This window comes from Euprymna scolopes, chromosome 8 (genome assembly GCF_053919585.1).
Source record: "Euprymna scolopes isolate OS-2025 chromosome 8, ASM5391958v1, whole genome shotgun sequence".
Classification (NCBI taxonomy): domain Eukaryota; kingdom Metazoa; phylum Mollusca; class Cephalopoda; order Sepiida; family Sepiolidae; genus Euprymna; species Euprymna scolopes.
Window position 1 is genome coordinate 103,812,834 of NC_136489.1, and position 24,497 is coordinate 103,837,330.

At 30.2% G+C, this 24,497-nt stretch overlaps 1 protein-coding gene across 1 annotated transcript in view; it reads right to left on the minus strand.

The window, feature by feature from the left end:
* Window positions 1-3,505: 3,505 nt before the first annotated feature.
* The window catches only part of LOC145283692 (suppressor of fused homolog), a 48,162-nt gene continuing 27,170 nt past the window's right edge, over window positions 3,506-24,497 (minus strand). Inside the window, exons 7-12 of the mRNA XM_080132718.1 lie at window positions 23,173-23,347; window positions 17,755-17,857; window positions 16,631-16,774; window positions 12,065-12,203; window positions 10,149-10,217; window positions 3,506-3,937 (exon numbers count right to left, since the gene is read on the minus strand). Coding sequence (XP_079988844.1) covers window positions 3,866-3,937; window positions 10,149-10,217; window positions 12,065-12,203; window positions 16,631-16,774; window positions 17,755-17,857; window positions 23,173-23,347 — 702 coding nt within the window. The 3' untranslated portion in view covers window positions 3,506-3,865. The remainder of the gene's footprint in view (window positions 3,938-10,148; window positions 10,218-12,064; window positions 12,204-16,630; window positions 16,775-17,754; window positions 17,858-23,172; window positions 23,348-24,497) is intronic.

Sequence of the window (24,497 nt, forward strand, 5' to 3'; positions counted from 1 at the left end):
TCGAAAAATATTTGGTACTGTTAGATCACATTAATGGTATTGTTCATGTTCAGTCATGTAGACAGAAACATTTGGTTTACGTTTGTTATTCAGTTGATTTGATGGTTGTTGCAGTCATACTGCCGTGTGCGATAACAATATATATTAGTTTTTGTTGATTTTTTAAACAATATTAAGGTTCACGTCTCCACCTTTTCTTAGAAAGTCACCCATTTTTTATTTGGATGTATTTTTTATTTATTTTTTAAATATATATGTATGTGTGTGTATATATATATATATATATATACACACACACATTGAGTCCATCTCATGAAGTTACATAACGGATGCATTTTGTCCAGTTGCACAAACTTCTCACAAGAGAAACATACAAATGGAATGGGAATTTAACCGTCATCATGATGCAGTAAGTTGTAATTACAAACCTGGTAAAAAGTTTTAGCAAAAAACTATCAAATTGGTAAACCATGTGGATACAAGGTTACATCTTGCACCAAAACATAAATGTAACTTTTTATATCAATGTAGTCTTCTTTTTGGGTTTCACATGTGAATTAGTTACAGTCTTTGTATTTCACAGAAACCAACATACAGGATGATAGTTTTCAACTGCAGATGCTGTTGGATACGTTTAATTTGCCTTTATAACGCATACGAGCCATCCAAAAGTAACAACCTAAGACATTACCAAGGAGGTTTGTTTGCATATAAAATTATGCAAATCCAATGTAGGTTAAGCCATGATAAAAAGCACAAAACTCAAAGGGAGGAGTGTTAGGTGGCTGCTTATCACCTAGAAATAAATATGAGAACATTATTGTATTCAAAGGCAAAGTAATTCTTTGCCTCAAAGAGATTTGGAAAATACTTACAGCCCTTACATTCTAAAGAGCAGACATCTCTTCAATTAATGTCTTCATTATAAAAGTAAATTCTTCTTCAGTTATAAAAATATAAATAATTATTGCTGATCTATACAAAAGGTTTTGTAGTTCAAAATCAGCCTTGTAATGAATACAATTTACTCTTTTAGATTTTGATCTCAATAGTTTGAATTGTCCCCCCTCCCTTATTTATAAAACATGGCCAATCAAAAAATAGTGTCTTGCTTTATAATAAAATTTGATTTTCTTAGTAAAAAAAACAAACAAAAAAAAACTACTTGATCAATTTACGTGAAGTTTGGAATATGACATCTTTGTTTCGTGATGAGAAAGTACACCATAAAGATTGTTCTATATTTTTTATTATTTTAATTAACCCAAATTCTAAATTAGAACCGATATTTCATTCAGATTCATTTTCATATATTTTGCTCCATATCACTTCAACTACTACGTAGTCACCTCATAATTACTGTTATAACAAGTGAAGCATGCATGGTTTTCTGTGAGTGCACCGTGAACGAAGCATAAAAAAAAATGTCTAAGTTCAGCATTGCCCCTGCCCCAAAAGTTCCCAGAGGATGTCAAATCCTGGTGAAAATGAACAAACGGTGCAGTTTTAGGCCTTAACATATGTAAATTTGAGTTCTGCACCATGCAAAAAAAGAAATGACTAGGTCCATCATTTGCCCCACCTCCCCAATTTAGACCCAAAAGTCCCCAAGGCTTTAACATATTTAAATTTAAGTTCAGCACCATGAAAAACTGCTAATAAATAGATATGCACAGAAAATTTTGAACAAATATGGCAAAATAGTCCCAAAAACGGAGTGTTTTATTAGCCCTAAAGGATCCCCTGGGGCACATCCAAGAGTTATCGCGAAGTATAGACAAAGAAAATTATATAGAAATCAGTTAGTTACAACTTTTTAGAAAGTTTTGTAAAAATCTAAGGCATCAATTTTTTTTAATAAGCACAAAAGTGTCAATTTTAACCCGAAAGGCATCCATAGGGGGCAACCGGAGTTTTCCTGTTACTTCGTTCTGTTACTTTTTTATTCATATCATATTTAATGTTTGTGCAAAGTTTAAAAAAATTCCAAGGCATAGTATAGTTATTGAGAAAAGTGTAGACAGACGGACAGATGAAAGGACAAGGTGAATTTATAGGTCTTCCCTCCTTTTGTCAGGGGACCAAAAATATTTAGTTAATGCAGTAAATTTTTTTCTTCAATGTAAATGATGTTTATGTTGATTTTTTTTAAACATAATTATTAAACTTGCTTTTGAACCAATTTTTAAGAAATATCTTGCAACTAAAAATTGCAACTGTCATTTTTTTTTACATACTGCACAATTTAAATTTATAAACTGTAATCCAAGGAATTTGATGTAAATAAAGAATCCATTGTTAAAAAGACTTCCACACATTGGCAAAATATACTACAAGGCTGATTCTCAGCAATCAGTAAAATGGATGTGTGCATGTTCTTAACTAAAATTTTTTGCATGAACAGACAGAGGTGACATTACATAGAGAGGAGATGAAGGAAATCTGGCTTTACATACCATATATTTTGGTATAAAAGGCGAACGTCACATAAGACGAGGTACAAAATTGCAGCAAATTTTAATAAATTTATCATATATCGGTTGTATAAGACGACTGCTAAATCATGAAACCATGTCTAGCCTAGGCTAGAGATTGCAACACCCGGTATCTTATGAAATATTGGTTTTTAAAAGATGATTTTTTAATTTTAAGGGTCATCTTATACGTCGAAATATACGGTAATTCAAATATGAAATGAACAAATGTGAGGAAATGATGTTGACCATAATTTTTAAAACATATTTTATACCAGCTTTGAGTGGGATTGGTGCAGTACCTGTGTATGTCAATTTGTATCTTTGCCTAACTTTATAGCTAGTATGAAGAAAAATATAACAATTTGCTATTTAGTTACTCTCTCATACAAATACTATGATGAATGTATTTACATATTGTTTTATTGGTAAAAAAAAACATTAGAAATTGTTTTTAAGCAAAAATAATTTCGTTTTTATGTGTACATTTTTTGTGGATTAGCAAAAAAAAAACAAAAAAAAAAGAAAGTTACTTTATCTAATATTTTTCATGTTATTATGTTAATTTCTTTATACCACATGTATCTAGTTTAAAAAATTCTGTTAAACAACTTCTAACTTGGGTTTTGACATCGTAAAAACTGTTTTAGTGATATATACTTATCTATTTCTTTTTATTTTTTCAAGCAACCACTTAAAAAAAAAAAAAAAAAAAAAAAAAAATTTCCTACCATTTTAGCTCAGGATAGGGCACAGTACTAACTGTCCGTTATGACAGATATTCCAACCGACAGATCCTTTTCAGATTCTAACTGTCTCTTTAAGTGCAATTGTTTGTAGCTTTTTTGCTCTTGGTTGTTTCTATTTTCATATAAACAGACAAACTCCCAAAACGCAATCACTTTTTAAAAAGTGGATAGACTAATGAGCTTTTCTTTTTTCACTTTTAACTTTTTTGTAAAAGTCCAACTGAAATGGTCATCTAATTTTTGAACAGGGACTTGTAGAAAGTAAAACAGAGACAAAAGAAATACAAGGGAAAGTGATTTAATTTGAAGGGAAATGGAGGGTAAATAAAAAGCTTTGGACTTTGTATTGTATAAATTGATTACATGATCAAAATAGATTGAAAATATAAAGTTCTTTGCAGAAAAGAAAAATAATATCCGGTGTCTTAATTTTTTTAATATAGTTTTCTTTTTAAATTAGGAGAAACATGCAAAATATTTTTTTTCTTTAAGGAAAAAATGTTTGCAATTTTCAATTGTGATTTTGTTTTTGTACACATAAAAAATGAGATTTCTTTTTAAAAAAAATGAATAGTTGTTTGAAAGTATGAGAAGGAATTGTGTTTGTGGTGATGAGAGAAGTGGAAACATTTGTTAAAGGAATTAGATCTCATCAGGAAAAATTGTTATGGTCAGTTTCCTGTGTGGCCATTCATACGTCTTTGGACACTCAACCTGAAAGGAAAAAATATGTAATATGAAATATCTCACAAATAATAAAATTCTTAATTTAAATCCATATCAAAAGATGGATAAATAATTGTATTTTTAATTCAAAGAAAAGAAAATTAAATAATAGTGAAAACAAGAACATAAAGGCTGAGCCAAAGTCTTATTTAGGCTTTCTCCATATTGCATGAAGCATTCTCTAAGTTATGGGAACGTTGATAACTATTTATCTGATCAGGCTTGAATTTTGCACGGTTGGTTACTATTACTAAAGAGAATCAGGTTTATACATCAAATTTAGAAAAAAACTGGGTGTTGAAATTCAGTCCAAATTTCAATCATGACCAAATATTTCAAGGTCAAGATCATATAAGATGTGAAACTCCATTGGACCAGTTATAAGTTATCACCAAAAGTGTCATTTTAATCTTTTCTATGATCATGGCTTTTGATCTACATATTCTAAAATTAAATCAGTTCTAAGTTAGACCATGACTGATATTTTGATCAATTTTGGTGTCCACTGGTCAAGTAATGTGCATGCTATGCTGTACACAAACCTAATGACAACCAACAAACTCAGCTAAAAACAACTTTCTTAGCGAAGTTAATTAAACATCTGAAACAAGATTGAATTTGAGATAAGTTATATGAAAAGAAAATTTCTGTTTTGAAGTTAAGATTAAGAAATTGAATTGACAAACATGGAAGTTGAGACCATGACATATAACATATAAAGCTAGAGAGATCCTATTGAGTATCTGGTTAGTAAAGGTTTTGAAAATCTTTTATCTTTCTCTTTTATGAGTGACAGATTGGGGAAGGGTTAATACTAATACTATATATTACTGAATACAAAAAAGAAAAACATAAATCCCCAAAGATTATTTAAAAGTCAAAGTGAAAAGGTGTGCTGTGATCATTTATAGGGTTTTCAGTCAGATTTGACATTTTTAAAGAAAAAAAATCTTGATGAATTCTGAAAATTCAAAATGCATTTCTTTTGCCAAATACAACTCACTTGGTGAAGCTGCTTTGAGCATCCACTGCAGACCACTACTAAGAAGTAACATGGCAAATGCAGTGAGGTATATGTACACTGGTTATCTATTTTACAGTTCAAAATTTCATCCAACATTATTATATTATGAACAGATTTTTCAAAGCAAGCATTAATTAAAAAACTAATGTTTAAAAGCAATTAGATTGGTATAGAACCACATTAAGATCAATTTAATTGTCATCAAAACCTGCTGATAATTATACTTGAGTAGATACCATTTGGCAAAAGGATTAGTGCTTGCTAATGGGCGAAGTGACTAAGTTTTAATCCTCAAAAGAGTCATAACAAAGAGTAAAAAAAAAAATAAATAAATAAATAAAAATGGTATTTAATGTCTCCTTAGGTGAGAATCAAGGGTAAATGGAGAAATTCAATCAAAGGGAACCTTCATGTTGCCTTTGGCTATGGACAATCCATTCAATTTTTTTAAAGATATAGTAATAATATTATGTGTGAAAGAAGAAATCAAATCAGTTTCTGAAGCAATAATTCTCAAAATAACTGCCTAAAACTCCCAATGTTACTGTGATGATTAGTACTAAATAAATTGAAAATATGTTTAGGTGCGTATCGTTCATTTGTTACATAGTAATCGCCTCTGGCAAAAAAGGAAGACGATATGGGAATGTTAGAAGGGAACACATGACAGATTCTAGTTATCAGATTCAGGATTGAAAAAACTGGTGAAATTATATCAATAATCTCTAATTCTAAAATTCACAATCAGCCAATAGGAATAAACCTTCTTTTACAAGTTTCAAATGAACTCAAGCTGCATTTAGCTTAATCGAGCATTTAATACATTCTTATTAAATTATCCCATCCCTAACTTTTGATCAACATCTAATGGGAATATGTAATTTGCAAGATGTATAAATTCCAAAGTTAAATGAAAGAAAATAGTTTCAAAAAAAGGGACAAAGGAAATTTAAAAAAAAAGGGACAAAGGAAATTTAAAAAAAAAGGGACAAAGGAAATTAAAAAAAGGGACAAAGGAAATTAAAAAAAGGGACAAAGGAAATTAAAAAAAAGGGACAAAGGAAATTAAAAAAAAGGGACAAAGGAAATTAAAAAAAAGGGACAAAGGAAATTAAAAAAAGGGACAAAGGAAATTAAAAAAAAGGGACAAAGGAAATTAAAAAAAGAGACAAAGGAAATCAAAAAAAGGACAAAGGTAATTAAAAAAAAGGACAAAGGAAATTATAAAATGGACAAAGGAAATTAAAAAATGGACAAAGGAAATTAAAAAATGGACAAAGGAAATTAAAAAATGGACAAAGGAAATTAAAAAATGGACAAAGGAAATTAAAAAATGGACAAAGGAAATTAAAAAATGGACAAAGGAAATTAAAAAATGGACAAAGGAAATTAAAAAATTGACAAAGGAAATTAAAAAATGGGCAAAGGAAAATAAAAATGGAGAAAGGAAAATAAAAATGGAGAAAGGAAAATAAAAATGGAGAAAGGAAAATAAAAATGGAGAAAGGAAAATAAAAATGGAGAAAGGAAAATAAAAATGGAGAAAAGAAAATAAAAATGGAGAAAAGAAAATAAAAATGGAGAAAGGAAAATAAAAATAGAGAAAGGAAAATAAAAATGGAGAAAGGAAAATAAAAATAGAGAAAAGAAAATAAAAATGGAGAAAGGAAAATAAAAATGGAGAAAGGAAAATAAAAATAGAGAAAAGAAAATAAAAATGGAGAAAGGAAAATAAAAATGGAGAAAGGAAAATAAAAATGGAGAAAAGAAAATAAAAATGGAGAAAGGAAAATAAAAATGGAGAAAGGAAAATAAAAATGGAGAAAGGAAAATAAAAATGGAGAAAGGAAAATAAAAATGGAGAAAGGAAATGAAAAGTGGAGAAAGGAAAATAAAAATGGAGAAAGGAAATGAAAAATGGAGAAAAGAAATGAAAAATGGAGAAAAGAAAATAAAAATGGAGAAAAGAAAATAAAAATGGAGAAAGGAAAATAAAAATGGGGAAAAGAAAATAAAAATGGAGAAAGGAAATGAAAAGTGGAGAAAAGAAAATAAAAATGGAGAAAAGAAAATAAAAATGGAGAAAAGAAAAGAAAAATGGAGAAAGGAAATGAAAAGTGGAGAAAGGAAAATAAAAATGGAGAAAGGAAATGAAAAGTGGAGAAAAGAAAATAAAAATGGAGAAAGGAAAATAAAAATGGAGAAAGGAAATGAAAAATGGAGAAAAGAAAATAAAAATGGAGAAAGGAAATAAAAATGGAGAAAGGAAAATAAAAATGGAGAAAGGAAAATAAAAATGGAGAAAGGAAAATAAAAATGGAGAAAGGAAAATAAAAATGGAGAAAGGAAAATAAAAATGGAGAAAGGAAAATAAAAATGGAGAAAGGAAAATAAAAATGGAGAAAGGAAAATAAAAATGGAGAAAAGAAAAGAAAAATGGAGAAAAGAAAAGAAAAATGGAGAAAAGAAAAGAAAAATGGAGAAAGGAAAATAAAAATGGAGAAAAGAAAATAAAAATGGAGAAAAGAAAATAAAAATGGAGAAAAGAAAATAAAAATGGAGAAAGGAAATGAAAAGTGGAGAAAAGAAAATAAAAATGGAGAAAGGAAAATAAAAATGGAGAAAGTAAAATAAAAATGGAGAAAGGAAAATAAAAATGGAGAAAGGAAAATAAAAATGGAGAAAGGAAATGAAAAGTGGAGAAAGGAAAATAAAAATGGAGAAAGGAAAATAAAAATGGAGAAAGGAAAATAAAAATGGAGAAAGGAAAATAAAAATGGAGAAAGGAAAATAAAAATGGAGAAAGGAAAATAAAAATGGAGAAAGGAAATGAAAAGTGGAGAAAAGAAAAGAAAAATGGAGAAAGGAAATGAAAAGTGGAGAAAAGAAAATAAAAATGGAGAAAAGAAAATAAAAATGGAGAAAGGAAAATAAAAATGGAGAAAGGAAATGAAAAGTGGAGAAAAGAAAATAAAAATGGAGAAAGGAAAATAAAAATGGAGAAAGGAAATGAAAAATGGAGAAAAGAAAATAAAAATGGAGAAAGGAAATGAAAAATGGAGAAAGGAAATGAAAAATGGAGAAAGGAAATGAAAAGTGGAGAAAGGAAATGAAAAGTGGAGAAAAGAAAATAAAAATCGAGAAAAGAAAATAAAAATGGAGAAAAGAAAATAAAAATGGAGAAAAGAAAATAAAAATGGAGAAAGGAAAATAAAAATGGAGAAAAGAAAATAAAAATGGAGAAAAGAAAAGAAAAATGGAGAAAGGAAAATAAAAATGGAGAAAAGAAAATAAAAATGGAGAAAAGAAAAGAAAAATGGAGAAAGGAAAATAAAAATGGAGAAAAGAAAATAAAAATGGAGAAAGGAAATGAAAAGTGGAGAAAAGAAAATAAAAATGGAGAAAAGAAAATAAAAATGGAGAAAGGAAAATAAAAATGGAGAAAAGAAAAGAAACATGGAGAAAAGAAAATAAAAATGGAAAAAGGAAATGAAAAGTGGAGAAAAGAAAATAAAAATGGAGAAAGGAAAATAAAAATGGAGAAAAGAAAATAAAAATGGAGAAAAGAAAATAAAAATGGAGAAAAGAAAATAAAAATGGAGAAAGGAAAATAAAAATGGAGAAAAGAAAAGAAAAATGGAGAAAGGAAAATAAAAATGGAGAAAGGAAAATAAAAATGGAGAAAGGAAAATAAAAATGGAGAAAGGAAAATAAAAATGGAGAAAGGAAAATAAAAATGAAGAAAAGAAAATAAAAATGGAGAAAGGAAATGAAAAGTGGAGAAAATAAAATAAAAATGGAGAAAGGAAAATAAAAATGGAGAAAAGAAAATAAAAATGGAGAAAGGAAAATAAAAATGGAGAAAGGAAATGAAAAGTGGAGAAAAGAAAATAAAAATGGAGAAAGGAAATGAAAAGTGGAGAAAAGAAAAGAAAAATGGAGAAAGGAAAATAAAAATGGAGAAAGGAAAATAAAAATGGAGAAAAGAAAATAAAAATGGAGAAAGGAAATGAAAAATGGAGAAAGGAAATGAAAAGTGGAGAAAAGAAAATAAAAATGGAGAAAGGAAAATAAAAATGGAGAAAAGAAAATAAAAATGGAGAAAGGAAAATAAAAATGGAGAAAGGAAAATAAAAATGGAGAAAATAAAATAAAAATGGAGAAAGGAAAATAAAAATGGAGAAAGGAAATGAAAAGTGGAGAAAAGAAAATAAAAATGGAGAAAGGAAATGAAAAGTGGAGAAAAGAAAAGAAAAATGGAGAAAGGAAAATAAAAATGGAGAAAGGAAAATAAAAATGGAGAAAAGAAAATAAAAATGGAGAAAGGAAATGAAAAATGGAGAAAGGAAATGAAAAATGGAGAAAGGAAATGAAAAGTGGAGAAAAGAAAATAAAAATGGAGAAAGGAAAATAAAAATGGAGAAAAGAAAATAAAAATGGAGAAAAGAAAATAAAAATGGAGAAAGGAAAATAAAAATGGAGAAAAGAAAAGAAAAATGGAGAAAAGAAAAGAAAAATGGAGAAAGGAAAATAAAAATGGAGAAAAGAAAATAAAAATGGAGATAGGAAATGAAAAGTGGAGAAAATAAAATAAAAATGGAGAAAAGAAAATAAAAATGGAGAAAGGAAAATAAAAATGGAGAAAAGAAAATAAAAATGGAGAAAAGAAAATAAAAATGGAAAAAGGAAATGAAAAGTGGAGAAAAGAAAATAAAAATGGAGAAAGGAAATGAAAAATGGAGAAAGAAAATGAAAAATGGAGAAAGAAAATGAAAAATGGAGAAAGAAAATGAAAAATGGAGAAAGAAAATGAAAATGAAGAAAGAAAATGAAAATGAAGAAAGAAAATGAAAATGAAGAAAGAAAATGAAAATGAAGAAAGAAAATGAAAAATGGAGAAAGGAAATGAAAAATGAAGAAAGAAAAGGAAAAAGAAAATGAAAAATGGAGAAAGGAAATGAAAAATGAAGAAAGAAAAGGAAAAAGAAAATGAAAAATGGAGAAAGGAAATGAAAATGAAGAAAGAAAAGGAAAAAGGAAATAAAAAAGGAAAAAAGGAAGGAAAAAAGGAAATAAAAAAGGAGAAAGGAAAAATAAAAAAAGAAAAATTAAAAAAAAAAAATGGAAAAGGAAAATGAATCAAAAAGTAATAGAAAAAATAAAGTCTATACATACTGCATCTGGATCAGACAATTCAATCACTGATTCCAACATTTCTTCAATAAAATCATTGGTTAATAAAACCTGAAAAAGTAAAAGAAAATTGTTTTTAAAAAGGTATTGTATCCTATACATGTTAATCACACAAAATACATGCTAAAATATTACTCGGTTCTAGGACTGAGTTAGCTTTGAGCAAAATTTCTACTTCAACTGTTCTAATTAATCGCAATTTACAAAAGGCATCCATCTCTTACTAAGTTTCTATCAATTGCTTTCACCCTTTCTCACTATATTGTTTGATCTCTTTTTCTTAATTTATTATATATATTACTCTCGCTTCTGTCACTATCTTTGTTTATTAACAGTCAGAGGTCAAAGAAATTAAAGAATAAAAAATTGGAATAGTCCATTATAAACAAAAGGGAATATCACTAGATGTAGGCATAGAGAGAAAGAGATTAAGTTAGGATTTTGTCTTTATTTCTTTATATTTAACTGGTTTTGCAATGATTTTGGTTTTCCTGAGGCAAACAATCTAACAGACTCAATGGGTGACCCAATGGTTCACATTTTTCCTAGTAAATGTATAACAATCTCTACTTATAAAAGGTTGTCTCTGTGTGGGAGTTTGTTTTCTATAGTTTCTGAAATGGCTGCACAGACTTTTTTAAAAGATCACACAAATGTACTTTATGTGGCTGGAAGGGTTTTTGTATTGGAATGGCCCCAATAAGTATCAAAATTGATAATAAAAAAAAAAAACAAAGGTACAGTATGATTTTGACACAAAGTTAACACTCTGATGAAGCCTAATATTATAAGTGCATTTTAGAAGTTTTATCACCACACAAGCAGAAGGGCCCAATATAGAAAATCAACAGTAGATTTTTTGATAAGACTTGAAATGAAAGTTTCTGTTTAGAGCACAATTGAACCATGATACTTAACTTTTGCATTTTAAAGTTTAATTCAAGCTATTATATAAAAATAATTTGATAAAATCAATCATAGGTTCTTTAAAGTATACTAAGTCACTGTGGAGAGGCATATAAAGCTTCTTCCCAATTAGAGCAGGAAAAATCAATCAATTTAATTGAAAAATGGGCAATTCCACCGATTTAAAAGCATTGAAAAACTTAATTGAACAGAATTTGCAGATTTGACATATAATAATGTCCACAGTCCACATTAAGTTATATAATACTGTTCAATATATTTCTATAAAGAATTTCTGGGTCTATTGTTCATAATATTCCAATTCAGGATAGCTTTAACTAGAAAGCTTCTTTTTTTTTTTTAATTTTCTTCTTTTGAAGATTGTAACGCTGGGTATGGGACAGCCAAAACAGCTGCCAACATTGTCCTGCTTTTTATTGAAACCAACCTTGAGCACTTTTTAGTATTCACGTTGTTCCCTTAAGTGCAATTGTCTGGGTCTCTTTTGCACTTGGTTCACCAAGAATATTAGTTAGGTACAACTTCAGGTTGTTCTTCATAAGCCCTGTGGCACCTATAATAACTGGTATGATTGATATCTCCTTAAGATTCCAGTTTCTTTTCATATCATACATGAGACCTTTATATTTGGTCTGTTTCTCTCTTTCAGCTCTATTCAGACCTCCATCATTAGGGACACTCACTTCAACCAAGGTTGCAACTCTCTCTGACATTCCATATAACTATGTCAGGTTTGGCAGCAGCATTTTCAAGGCTGTAAATATTACATAGTCGTAATGTATAGTATATAAGTCATTTTCAATTGTTCTTTCAGATTGATGTTCCCACGATTTGCTGCTACACTGGATGTTTAATTTTTTACAGATGGTCCAGTGGAGGTACTTACATACTCCATATTAATGTGAAATCATGTGCTGAAGATTGTGTGAAATTTCTAGTGTTTCTTTGTTGCTTCGTTTCAAAACATTTACCTGGAGCCAAGGTCCATGTGCTGCGTAAGGGTGTTGTTCATCAGCTATGGAACCAGTGACGCTACTTGAAACTAAGGTTATTGCAACATCATTCAAGACACTTTTAAATGTAAAGTGTCGGCCATGTCTTAATCTGCCTCTGAAAATGAGAGAAAAATGTAAATATGTAACCTTAGGAGTCATCAAATTCTTAAATTTTATCATGAAGAAGAAAAAAAACGATATGGGTAAGTCATCTTTTGTCAAAAAAATATTGTAAAATACAGCAATTTCTGAGAAAACAAATCAAACGGAAATTTAAAAAAAAAATTAAATTATTAGAAAAAATTGATTAATTAAATGACATGAGCATTGTTTAAATTTAACTTCTTGTTCTGTACTGAAAGATAGTATTTATGAGTCCTCACCTCATGCCGAGCACAATTATTTTTTCTCCAATTTTGTCCAAAAATTAACTTAGACATGTCAAATTACAATATTAAGCAGATAATTTCGTTTTACTTTTTTTTGTTGTAATCTATATAATTTATGAAAATTGACAAAATTGACAGTGGTTAAGTGGATGAACTTAAGACCTGGGTATGCAAAGTTCAAATCCCATCAGTTCCATAGTACCATTTTCACTTAGGGATGTTGGCAAACTTTACATGATCCATCTTCCAAGAATGCTAACAACAGAATCCGGCTGATCAACAAAGTTCTACCATGTTGATTCATACAAATTTTCTTTTACTTTTTATTGAAATTAAGATTCTGGTCAACACCAAATAGTTCTGCTAGCTATTAATTAAATAATTATTGGTGACTGTGCTAAGGACTTTTGTATCGATCGATAATATGGGGCCATCACTAGAAGTCTACTCTTTGTACACAAACCAGAGTGATTATTGAAAGAGTACAAGCTCAACAAAATTTTATTTGGGACCAGATTAATATACAAGTGGAATAATGTTTTTTTCTTTAAATATATTGTTACTGTTAAAAGTGCCTCTATAATCATGTTTTTCTTACAATATTTTAAGTAAAAGTACAAAAAAGAAAACTAAGGAAGCTTCCAAAGTCAGGTAGAAACTGGTTCATTTCAGATTCCTTTTTATCTGTTGAACTGTGATATTGGTCCTGGGTAGTTCTAGATAGTCCACCCTGCCAGGCCTTGCCTCCTATCTTTAGGATGGAGTAAGTTTATTGCTTATTGCCTGAAGTGTCCCAACCAGGAAATGCTGATAGTATTGTCTAGACAATTTTTAATAAGCCAGAGTGTTCCTTCTTTAGGAATGTCGGTTTGATTCTCTCCAACATCTAGCTTTGTGGCACATCTTCTGGTTGTAAAAAGGAAGTAAATATCAACCTCCAAAATACTATAAAAACTCACCTCCTGTGGGGCTCTATCAGGCTTGAGTCAATCTTGTTCAGAGAAAAGGGGCAGAGGTAACTAGTGTCAGTTCTGATTATTATTCTATAACAAGAGTTTCCTTTTTGCATAAAATAGTATAAAATCTTGGCAATAATAGGAGTAAAATGTTATATAAGTAATGATTAGAAACATTTTGTTATGTGAAATAGGATTTATTCAATTCATATGATGTTTTATCAAAATTAATATTTTCTACAGATATGTAAAATCCAAGAAAAAATGCTGTCAATTAAGAGAGAGTATTACTAATGAAGCAAATTAGTAAAAACCAGAGAAAGAAAATATAAGGGAATACAAAAAAGGAAATATGTTTATTCTCTTTTCTCATTAATATTATCTTATTATCTTATTTATCTTATTTACTGGTAGGATTATCCAGTGTTGCCAAGGATCTTGGAAATGGGAAACAAATAAAGTCTTAAGTTTGAATTTGGCAAAAGAAAATAAATACTTTTTTTTTTTTTTTTAAATATCATTAATAAATAAAATTAACAATTTAACTCCTTTTTTCTCATTTTGTATAAATTGATTTTTTTCTTTAGATAAATCTAATTTCAAAATTAAAATCAAGTTCTTGCTTAAGATAAATAACTAATTATTTTTTTTAAATAGAAAAAGCAAGCAAAAAATAAAAATAAATAAATATCCTGAACAGGATAAAGCATATCTGCAAAGAAATTAAATTGGAATTGCATTTATTGTTCTTAACAATATGAACCAACATTAAAGAATGGTACAGTTTGTGACCGACACTGAAACCAATTTTTGTCAGCATATTCCAGCAGTTTACATAAATAGTTGAAAGATGCAGACACACTTAGCCAATCAGATTGCAGCAAATGATTTGTAATTGTGAATTGAGTAAATCATAAAATTCATTAAGATAATTGATTAAAACAATAATGAATTTCAATGTTTTAGGAGGTTGATTCAGTCTTTAGAAGGTGTAAAAATGTAAAGACAGCTTTCAATGTAAAAAAAAAAAAGGGTTTGTTTTTTCCTTCTAACTCTAAACTAACCCTTACTTAGCCCTAATCTAGTAGACCTGGTTCAAAAGCTGTACCAGTAGAAAAAAAAAAAAAAAGATTTGATGAAAGTAATTAAAGTAATTAAACAAACCATAACTTATGAAAAAGAAAAATTATAACAGCCATTTCATTATATTTCCGTTGTCAAAAACTAAATACAGCTGCATAAAATTTCACATATGGTGACTTTTTTTTTTTGTTTTAACATTTTAATATTTTTTTCTGTTTGATAGTGTTGCCTCATTTTAATTTTGAGGCAGAGACATTTATGTAGGCACAGCCAAAATGGATGGAGAGAGTAAGTACTTTTTGACGGAGTTTCTTTTTAAAAATCTACCAAAAATCAAGTAATTATCCAATCAATATGAAATTTTCACAGATTAAATGAAGAATGAACTTTATAACGATGTACTTTTTTTTCATATCTATTTATTGATATGTATTTTTATTTTTGCCTACAAAATCCCCCTCTATTTCTGGTCACAAATAAGCTTAAAATAATCAGCCGAAACTGAACAAAATATATTGTATTATGGGGAAGGGGTTTTGATTGTAGATAAAACAAAAAAAAATACATTTGTGCACATATCAGATTTTAAGGTTGAAAATAAAAATTTGGAATGTGTTTAATTTTTGATCTTCTGTGTTTTGAAATATGAAATTTGTTGAATATGTTAATAATTATTTTTCAGATTACCAAATATATATATACTTTTTTTTATTATTTTATGAAAAACACTACTTTTAAATATTTGAAAAATAAATTAATAATTTTCTTTTAGTGAGCCTAATATTGCTAATATACCATTAGATAGGAAATGCTTTGAAAAATCAATACAAAGAAAGAAAAAAAACAAAACAAAAAAAAACGATAAATAATTGCGTATTTTGCTAAAAATACAATAATTTCTTTCGCCAATTTGCTATTACATGATATTACCTCAGTTATGGTAGACCATAAGCTTACAAACAGTTGTAATCTCCCCTCTTTTTCCAAAATTATGTCCAAGTCTGCCACTATGTGATGCCAGTACACAATTTTGGTTGCCCAAACTGTGCTGTTATAAGCTACTTTCTTTGCTCCAAATTAAAGTATGTATAGTAAGTATAATTATATATATGTTTGTGTGTGTTTGCTATCCTACCAAAACTAGAGCAGCCATTTTTTTGGCCACCTGCTGTAAACCTTACAGGGAAAAATTATTTTAAACTAGAAATGAAGCTTGAAATAAATTCTGGTTAAATTGTCAATGTTGTCCAACAGAGCACTCGCCTTTCTAAAGTTAATTTAAATAGGTTTTCGGGTGCGTTATGAACGAATATCACATTTAAATTGTGAAGTAAATATAAACTTGAAAAACCTGGCAGAAAAAAAAAAACAATAAACGAGCCAGGTATTTCAGTTTTCTCTTAGTTGTTTGTTGGATTCATTTCTTTTCATAAAAATTAAAATAAAATGATTATTTTTTCCTGCTTTCCAGAAATTTTTCAATTTTTTAATTTTTTTTGTCGATAATCTTATTTTTTTTTCTTATTTCTTTTAGATTATAATATCGAACCATTTAAAAATGTTCCTACTGGTAGCCCCGTTCTACTTGGCCATGTTTTCTTTTTTTTTAATATTTAAATGTTATCCATCGAGACAAAAATGGAGGTAAATTGAGTTTTTTTTTGAAAAATTTAAATTCTATTAAAAATAGTAGAAAAAGTATTGTTATTCTGCTTTTCATATGATAAAAATCCGGTGTTTATCTTTCTGGACAAAAAAAAGTTGCTCAAGAATAATGGATTTTAATAGATTTTAATTTGTTTAAAAAAAACAAACATCAACTTCGTCTTCCTTCCATTTTTTGGCCGTGCTACTACATTTATGTAAACAGCCAGAAGATGCTGATGAAAAGTCCGTTTTAACATAGGTTACAAACTGCACCAGTACTAAAAAAAGGCTATTCAGAATGAAACATTGACATTGTAGGATGGAAACTATCAATGACAAAATCACAAAATAGACCAATTTTATAGATAATGCTGTCTTCAAATAAATAACAGCTATTGTTTTGGCTTGGCTTCCACATAAAATACAAATTATACCAAAACATGTATTTAAAATAACTTATATCTTACTTCAACGCAAGTGGCAGAAGAGAACCAGCTTCAAGGCTTAATTTTAAATGGACGTTATCAAGGGATTGAGTTCGGAATAATTCTGATGGAACTTCTGAGGCTAATGTACTGTCGAAAGATTCTTTCCGGGAACCACTTTGATGACTGAAAAAAGAAAAAATATATATATTAAAATTTGTTTTTCTCAGACTGTTATCCATTATTGAAAAAAATTCTTCAAAGAAAGTAAATCAGTTTTGGCTAAACATTGAAATAATAAAATGTTTATTAAGGGCATTATAGAAATCTCATCAACCCAAAACTTGAAAAAACATTATATAGAAGAGAGAGTTGTTTTTTTTTTTCTATTTTCTTTATCCATATTTACACATTGTAGCAGAATGTTTGGTTTGGCATCTTCTTCTATTATATAAAAGGCAAAATGGGCGTGAGTGTTTGTGTATGTCCACGAAAGGCTTTTTGCATCGGTTAGATTCCATGAGAAGTTTTCACATACTTCCCAGATCGTAATATTTTGCATTCGCAAATGGACATCCTTTCTTTCCTTTTTTCTGATCAGGTTAAAAAAAATTCCCACTGTGCTGTCTTCTCCAGTGTTTGACTTTTTCGTATAAATACTTCCGACCGAGTAATATATGTTCTGTAATTGGTCCTTAGTCAATGTAGGGGAAACCTTTCATACTGAGACAATTACTATTTATTTGGATACTGCCAGAGTGCCCCTTTTTGAGGGAGCTGATTCCCCCCCCCTCACATTAATCTTTTGTTTTTGATTGACTATGTTAAATTTGAACACTTTAGACTTCCGGTCGCATCATGGAGTAGCGATAAGGTGTCAGATTTTCTTTCACTTTCCTTTCCGCCTTCGCGTTACAGGTTCTAGCCTGCCTGCCTACTACCCTTTTCTTTTTTTTTTTTGCTCAACACACACCTCCAAACACCCGAGAAACACTGGGCACCCAGGCTATTATAGTATAAATTCCTTATTAGCAGTTATTAGATAATTAAAAAAAATGTTTATTTTTTGGCTAAAGGGCTGAAATTTCAATCATAATAGGAATGTTATCAAGATTTCCTAATCAAATTGAGAAAATAAAGACCAAGGAAAAATAATTTTAACTTACTGTAAAACATCAAGGTTATCATTTTGTTCAGACAGCAACGATGCATTGAGGAGTTTGGGATTATTCAGACCTTTCTTTAAAGTGGCCTTAATTTGTTCTGATTCTGCAGAAAAAAAAAATCATCAATTTGAATCAGAAATGATTTTGAAAAAGAAAAATGTTTCGTTACAACAAAAGCATTACCACTGTTGACCAAGGGAAAAGTCTATCAGGTATGTATACAGTATGATAATGTATGGAAGAGAAACTCAATCAGTGATAGTTGAGGACAAGGTTGCATGGAGAGAAATGATATCAGAAGGCTACAATGAATGTTCATTATAAGTTTTAAAGATTGACTTAGATCTGATAATCTCAGAGGAAGATTAAACCTGGTTAGGATAGGAAGAGGTGGTCAGAACAAGAGACTTCAATAGTATGGTCAAGCTAGAAGAACAGATAAGTTTAGTAGATAAAAAACTTCATTATTTGAGATAGGAGGTTCAGAAAATTCGTTATTTTCATGGCAAGTGCTCGTCTGAGCTCCAATCTATGGTCCCCTCTTGCCAAACTTTCAGGAGAAACACTAGTCTAGCTGAAACCATTATCAATAATTTCTGAAACCATTATCAATAATCACCTGTGGAACTCTTCTGTTTGCCTGCTTTCTAGCGGACTACAATTTAGTCATCTTCAAGTCCAACGTAAACAAATTCTTGTTGAACTGTCCCTTTAAGTCATCCAATCTACCAAATTTCCACTACTAACGATTACTATGATATTATCCCATTACACTAATTAACCCTGATACTCGAGTGGTCTTCGGGCCTTGATAAGTGGTGACTTATGTAAAAAAAAGATAAGATTAGATAGGCAACTTAAAAGTACAGTTTGGCGGTAAAATTTAGGGAATCTTGCTTTATTGTTCTATAATGTCTAAGGATCAAATTAAATGCAAATTTGAAATATTTGAATTTTCAAATGAATGCATCTGTCCATATACTCCTTAAATTTTTCTTAAATACTCTTAAAAAAGTAAAATTTTGAGAATATTTATCAATTGATGTCTAATACCTATTGTTTAAATTTTCACAAAAAATCAAAGGTATCTGAATTTTTGCAAAAGACTACTTCTGCATAAAACTAAATATAACTAACATTATGACCCCCTATACCTAGAAGTTGTGTTCTAAAATTCATAACAATTGGTTAATTAGTTTCGGAGTAATGGATCATGATAATGTGGCTACAGAAGGATTCCTCTTCCCAATTAACAATGGTGAAACCAAAATACAGATTTGTTAAGACAAAAAAACTATTATGGTGGAATTCTTGTCTAATATTAAAAAATAAGACAACAAAAAACAAAATATATGAGCGGCCATAAGTTTGTATTATTTGAAATACTGTTCTCATCTTATTATTTTCTCACAACATTTTGATTAATATAATCTTTGAAGACTGTCCTTGCAAGGAACCATGATGCAACAGATAAAAGAAAGTGCTAAATAATAATCAGTTCTACGCAAGAGAAAGTTTTTGGAAGTTCAAGGTTCAATCCTCAGTATAGGTGATATCAAGAATACAATTACAAATTAATTAAGACTTCTACCTGGATACTTGAATATGACACAATCAGGTTGACACACTGGTTCTCGTCAGATCACCGAAGTTAAGCAATGTTGAGCCTGGTCAGTAGAGGATTATTCGGACTACTATTTTAATTTAGGTTGTTATTTTTAAATTTAAACAGATTTAACCTCTGACCTTCTTCAGTGGATCATTTTGAACTTGGAAATCTTTATATCAAACTCAGAGAGCCTATTGGAATTCAAAACTGAACAATCAATTTTAACTGACAGTCTTCTGGAGGTTGAAGGCTATCTTTACTGTAGGTGATAATAACTAAGAATAACAAAAATAATTAATACTTATACTCAGTCTTGGCTGACAGAATGAGAACAATCTACCCTAATGAAATAGAGAAAAGGTTTAGTTTAAAATTTTATATATGTTCCAAAGTTTGAAAAGATGAGCTTGAAGGTTGGTTGGTTGTTTTACGGCATATCAACCCTTTTCGTGTTATTTAATGTCGAATCCAAAGATTTTGAAGAAAAAATTTTTAATAGAATATATTTGTTGTTTTCAAGTTGGTTTCTATTTAACCCATAGTTGGAACCTAACAGGTACTACCACTTCGGGTCAGAGTGGATCTGGGAGTAATGGCAATTAAAGGGTGGCTCCACACTCCCCAAAGCCCACAAGCTGGGGCCTCACCACTGAATATAGTTTAAGGTCATATCCAGGACCCCCATTGAGAGACTTTTACCCTCTGCAGGGGGGCAGTCAGTGTATTCTAATGCCCCACCGACAGGGCCATGAGCTTGAAGGAGATTGGAGGTTATATTGTTCAAATGTGAAAACAAAAATGAGAATCGTACTCCAGATGATTCTAATAATCTTTATCTCAAAAACTCTGAAACATGAAAACAATTTAATCTTAAACGTTATTTAAATTGTCTCCTTGATCCATTTCTCTTAATTACTGAAATATCTGTCTTGATCTATTCTACATGAACATGGTGACCTTTCTATTCTAATTCCTAAACAGTAACTTTTGATTATATCTAAGAATCACAAACCAGTCAGTTTTGTGTAAATATTGTGAAATTTCATTCAATTCCAACTTGTAATAACTCATTTTTTTTTTAGTTACTTTGATAAAATTTAGATGTAAACAAAGTTTAATATTTTCTCTTTATAAATATACAATTCTTTCTCATGTGTCATTAATGATTTTCTTTCCAGATTAACCCTTTATAACCTGGTTGAACCAATTCATTCAGTTGTAAATAAATTAATATAACGGCATAAATAAAGTGGGAATTGATCCAAACACACCTTGTACATATTAGTTCAGTGTCTGGGTAGATGCCAGATACCTCCAGATTGTAACTGCTCATTGCTTACATTCAGTATGTTATCTGCCTCAGAGTGGAGGATTTTGTTAGTTTTTTCAAGCACTTAATAATCGAGGTAAGTTTATTAAATGCAATAATGCTCAGTGTTAATTTAACTATTGTACTTCATAATTTTTCCAGTTTGAGAACAATCATAGTATCATAGTATCATTACCCTTTAAACTAAAATTAACAATAAATATTTTTTAATGATCTACATCATAATTCAGGTCATAATGGGTTAAGTTATTATTTTCAGTGATAAGTGAATCAATTTTTAATGTTGATATTTTCAACTTAATGTGTTTCCATGCATATAAAAACAGTCCCATCTTAAAGAAAAGAGACCATTCATCAATATGGTGGATTTAAATATAAGATTTAAGTTGTCTTTCACAAAAAAATATCTAAGTTGAAAAGATTTTGCGAATTGTTGCCCTATGATCAAATTCTGTTTCCCTCTGTTCTTACAAGGGCAACATTTGCGTTTACAAAATTTTTGACTTATTATTAAAAGAAAATGTAGCTTAATTGCTACTGTACTATGAATCATTAAAAAGATTTAATGTGTTAGCTGTTGAATATTATACAAACAGTCAAAATTGGGGTTTCATTGGATTTTTCCCAATGTTTAGATTCACTTGATCTAATAACTGTTATTCCTATTATGATTAATTTTTATTTACTACTAGATGACATTATATCCGTAAGATTTTTTTTACTTGTTCGAAGTCTGCATTTTTAGTTATAAGCTATGAAATTTACATTCTGATGATTAGTACTCGAGACAACAAATTTTTCAATTTCCAACGAATTTGAATGATAATAATTTAGTAGGCTAATAGTGTTACCAAAATAAATTTTGTATCATTGTTTATATTTTGTAAATATCAGCACGCCCATATTAAAACTTTTTAAATGTAAAAGAAATAAAATTTTAGTTTGAAATGTCTAATATATCATTTCAAATATCTATCTAGGCACATTTAAAAAAATTTTTTTTTTTATTACATTTTCACCCCAAACAAGGCAAATTGCCACTTTGGTGTAGGGGGCTACTATCAGGGGCAACAACTACTGGGGTACTATGTAGGGATTTGGGCAGCAAGATGTCGGTTCACGTTACACTTGAACTTCTGCACGTCAGTACTGTTGGGGAAGCAGGGACCTGGAATGGAATTCCAAAATCTAGCGCTTCTGGGGAAGAAACTATTGGAGTAGAAAGATATTTTACATTTAGGGATCTCTACAGTGTGGGGGTGGGATTTAGCAGCCTGTCGGGTTTGTCGAGGGTGCTCACGTCATGGGGGCACAAGTGATTGCAGTTCGTCAGAGCATTCACCACTAAAATACTTGTAGAAAAGGCAGAGGGATGCAACATTTCATCGATGGGACAGAGGCTGAAGCTTAGATGCCAGTTCAGGGCCTATCAGGTTTGCGACTCTTTTGAGCCTTGTCAAGGAGCGAGAGACTAGTAGCACCAAATGTGACAGCAATACTCCATACATGGGCAAATGGTGGCCTTATAGAGGTACAGGATACTTTCGGGTGTTAGTAGTTGTCTAGCACGGTAGAGAGAGCCCACCTTTCTTGCAGCGGCCCTGGCAATGCCTTCAATGTAATTGCTCCAACTCATGTTTCCTGTGAACGTTAGGCCAAGCAGTTTGAAAGATGTACTCTCAGATAAAGAATTGTTGGCCATTGCTATAGGTGGTAGAGAGGGTTTATTGAATGAAACTAGTTTAGTCTTGACAGCATTGAACGTGACCAACCATTTTTGTCCCCATTCCACTACAGATTGGAGGTTTTCCTCTAGTGTTTCTGCCATTTCTTTAGAAATGTGTTCATTCGTCTTCCTGTCGTGCCTGTCATAGAGTGTAGTGTCATCAGCATATATACCCATCTCAGAGGCAATTTTGTCGGGGAGGTCATTTATGAATATCAGGAACAATAGAGATCCAAGGATAGAACCTTGGGGCACTCCCGCATTTATATCATATTGTTTAGATGTACGACCGTCGAGGACAACCTGGATTTTTCTCTTATCTAAGAAAGATTTAATTATGTTAAGTATTCTACCAGAGATACCGTATGATCTAATTTTCCTGAGGAGACCCTCATGCCATACCCTGTCAAAAGCCTTAGATATATCTAGAGTTACCGCTCTGCCCTCCCCCGCTTTGTCCAGTGAATGGTATATACGTTCAGAGATTACAGTTAGGATGTCTGCTGTGGAACGGGCTTGTCTAAATCCATATTGTTGGTCAGTAACTAAATCAACTAATCAGCTATCTGCTTTCGCATATGAGACTCCAACTGATCTTTTAATAAAACCTTTTCAATTACAACCTTTTACAGTTAACCTAAAAGATGGCAAGGTAATATGTTACAGCAAAGGGGAGGAGGAAGAGAGAATAAAGAAACAAACAAACAAACAAACAAACAAAAGCAATATCAGCATTAGCGACTTTTTTCTTACCCAAGTCTGAGATATGAGGTCGTTCAAGGCTACAGCGTCGGTCGTCTCTCAATTGATTTTCTTTATTTTCTTCATTCAAATTACAGCCATTTTGAGGCAATTCATCCCAACAACATCTGCCACTCACACCACTTAAATTTGAACCTTCTTGCTCAATACCACTATCTACTCGTTCCTGGAAAAAAAAAAAAAAAAAAAAAAGCAATAAAAACATTTACATAACAGACCTTAGAGTTCCATGGTTTTGCTGTTGGTTTCACTGTAAAGAAAAATTATCCCATAATAAACATTAAAAGTAAGATATTATTGGAGTTTTGCACTTTGTACTAATTCTATTAAAAATAAAAATGAGAATCTCCTGTTTAAAGATTGCGCTAAAAAACATTATCTAGTCTGGACGTGGGTGACAATTTTTGTCTCGTGGTCTGAATGTACGTGATTATTTTAGATTAAATTTATATGCTAAAGTCTAAATGTTTTTGTTTTATTTCTGTTTATCACTAACTTTTTCAGACTGTTTACATGTAATTGCTTAAAAAAGTAGAATTTTATTTTGGGGGGAAGGGGGGGGGAATGAATTAGAAAAGGGTGTAAGGTTACACTTTCCTCAAAAGTGAAGGATGTTTATCAATATAAACAGTAGCACCAGTATTGGAAGAAAGGGCGATTTTTCATAATATAATGCATTATTGAAAATGTTTACTAAAATTAATTAGAAATGTTTTGGAAAGGCCCTTTATTATGAGATGGAACACTTTCAAATATTCTTGCTATGAAAACTATGTATCTAAAAATGAAACACATGGTTACAAATGTTAGGTAATCGCCAGGCAATGTTAGGTATAAAGCATTTATTCAGTTATTGGTTTATCTATCTATCTATCTATCTAATTGTCTATCTATATAGCGGAGTAAACAATAAATTGAATTGATTGAATCATGGGAAACAAGTTTGAGCGAGCATGCAGGTGCAGAAAGGGTAAAAGGGTAATGTGAGAAATATAAAACTGGGTGACCAATCATGTTGCACTGGAAAGTATGTAAACAGGGACCAGATCTGACGTGTCAGGGGTTCCAGTTTGCATAAACTGAGTTAATTTTAATGAGTTGAGTTCTAGACACCGAAGAGATAAGATGGGTTGAACAATGTCTCCCCAAAAGGGGGCGACAGATTCCAAATGGATGCAGAGAAACCACCAGCCAAAGATCGTCATTCACTCCAGTTCTGCCGTGACGAAATGCCTGAGAGTGAATAAAGAATATATAAAAGCATACAGCGTCTTTGCGTCCATTTTGCATGCAGCTTTGTTACAACAGAACTGGCT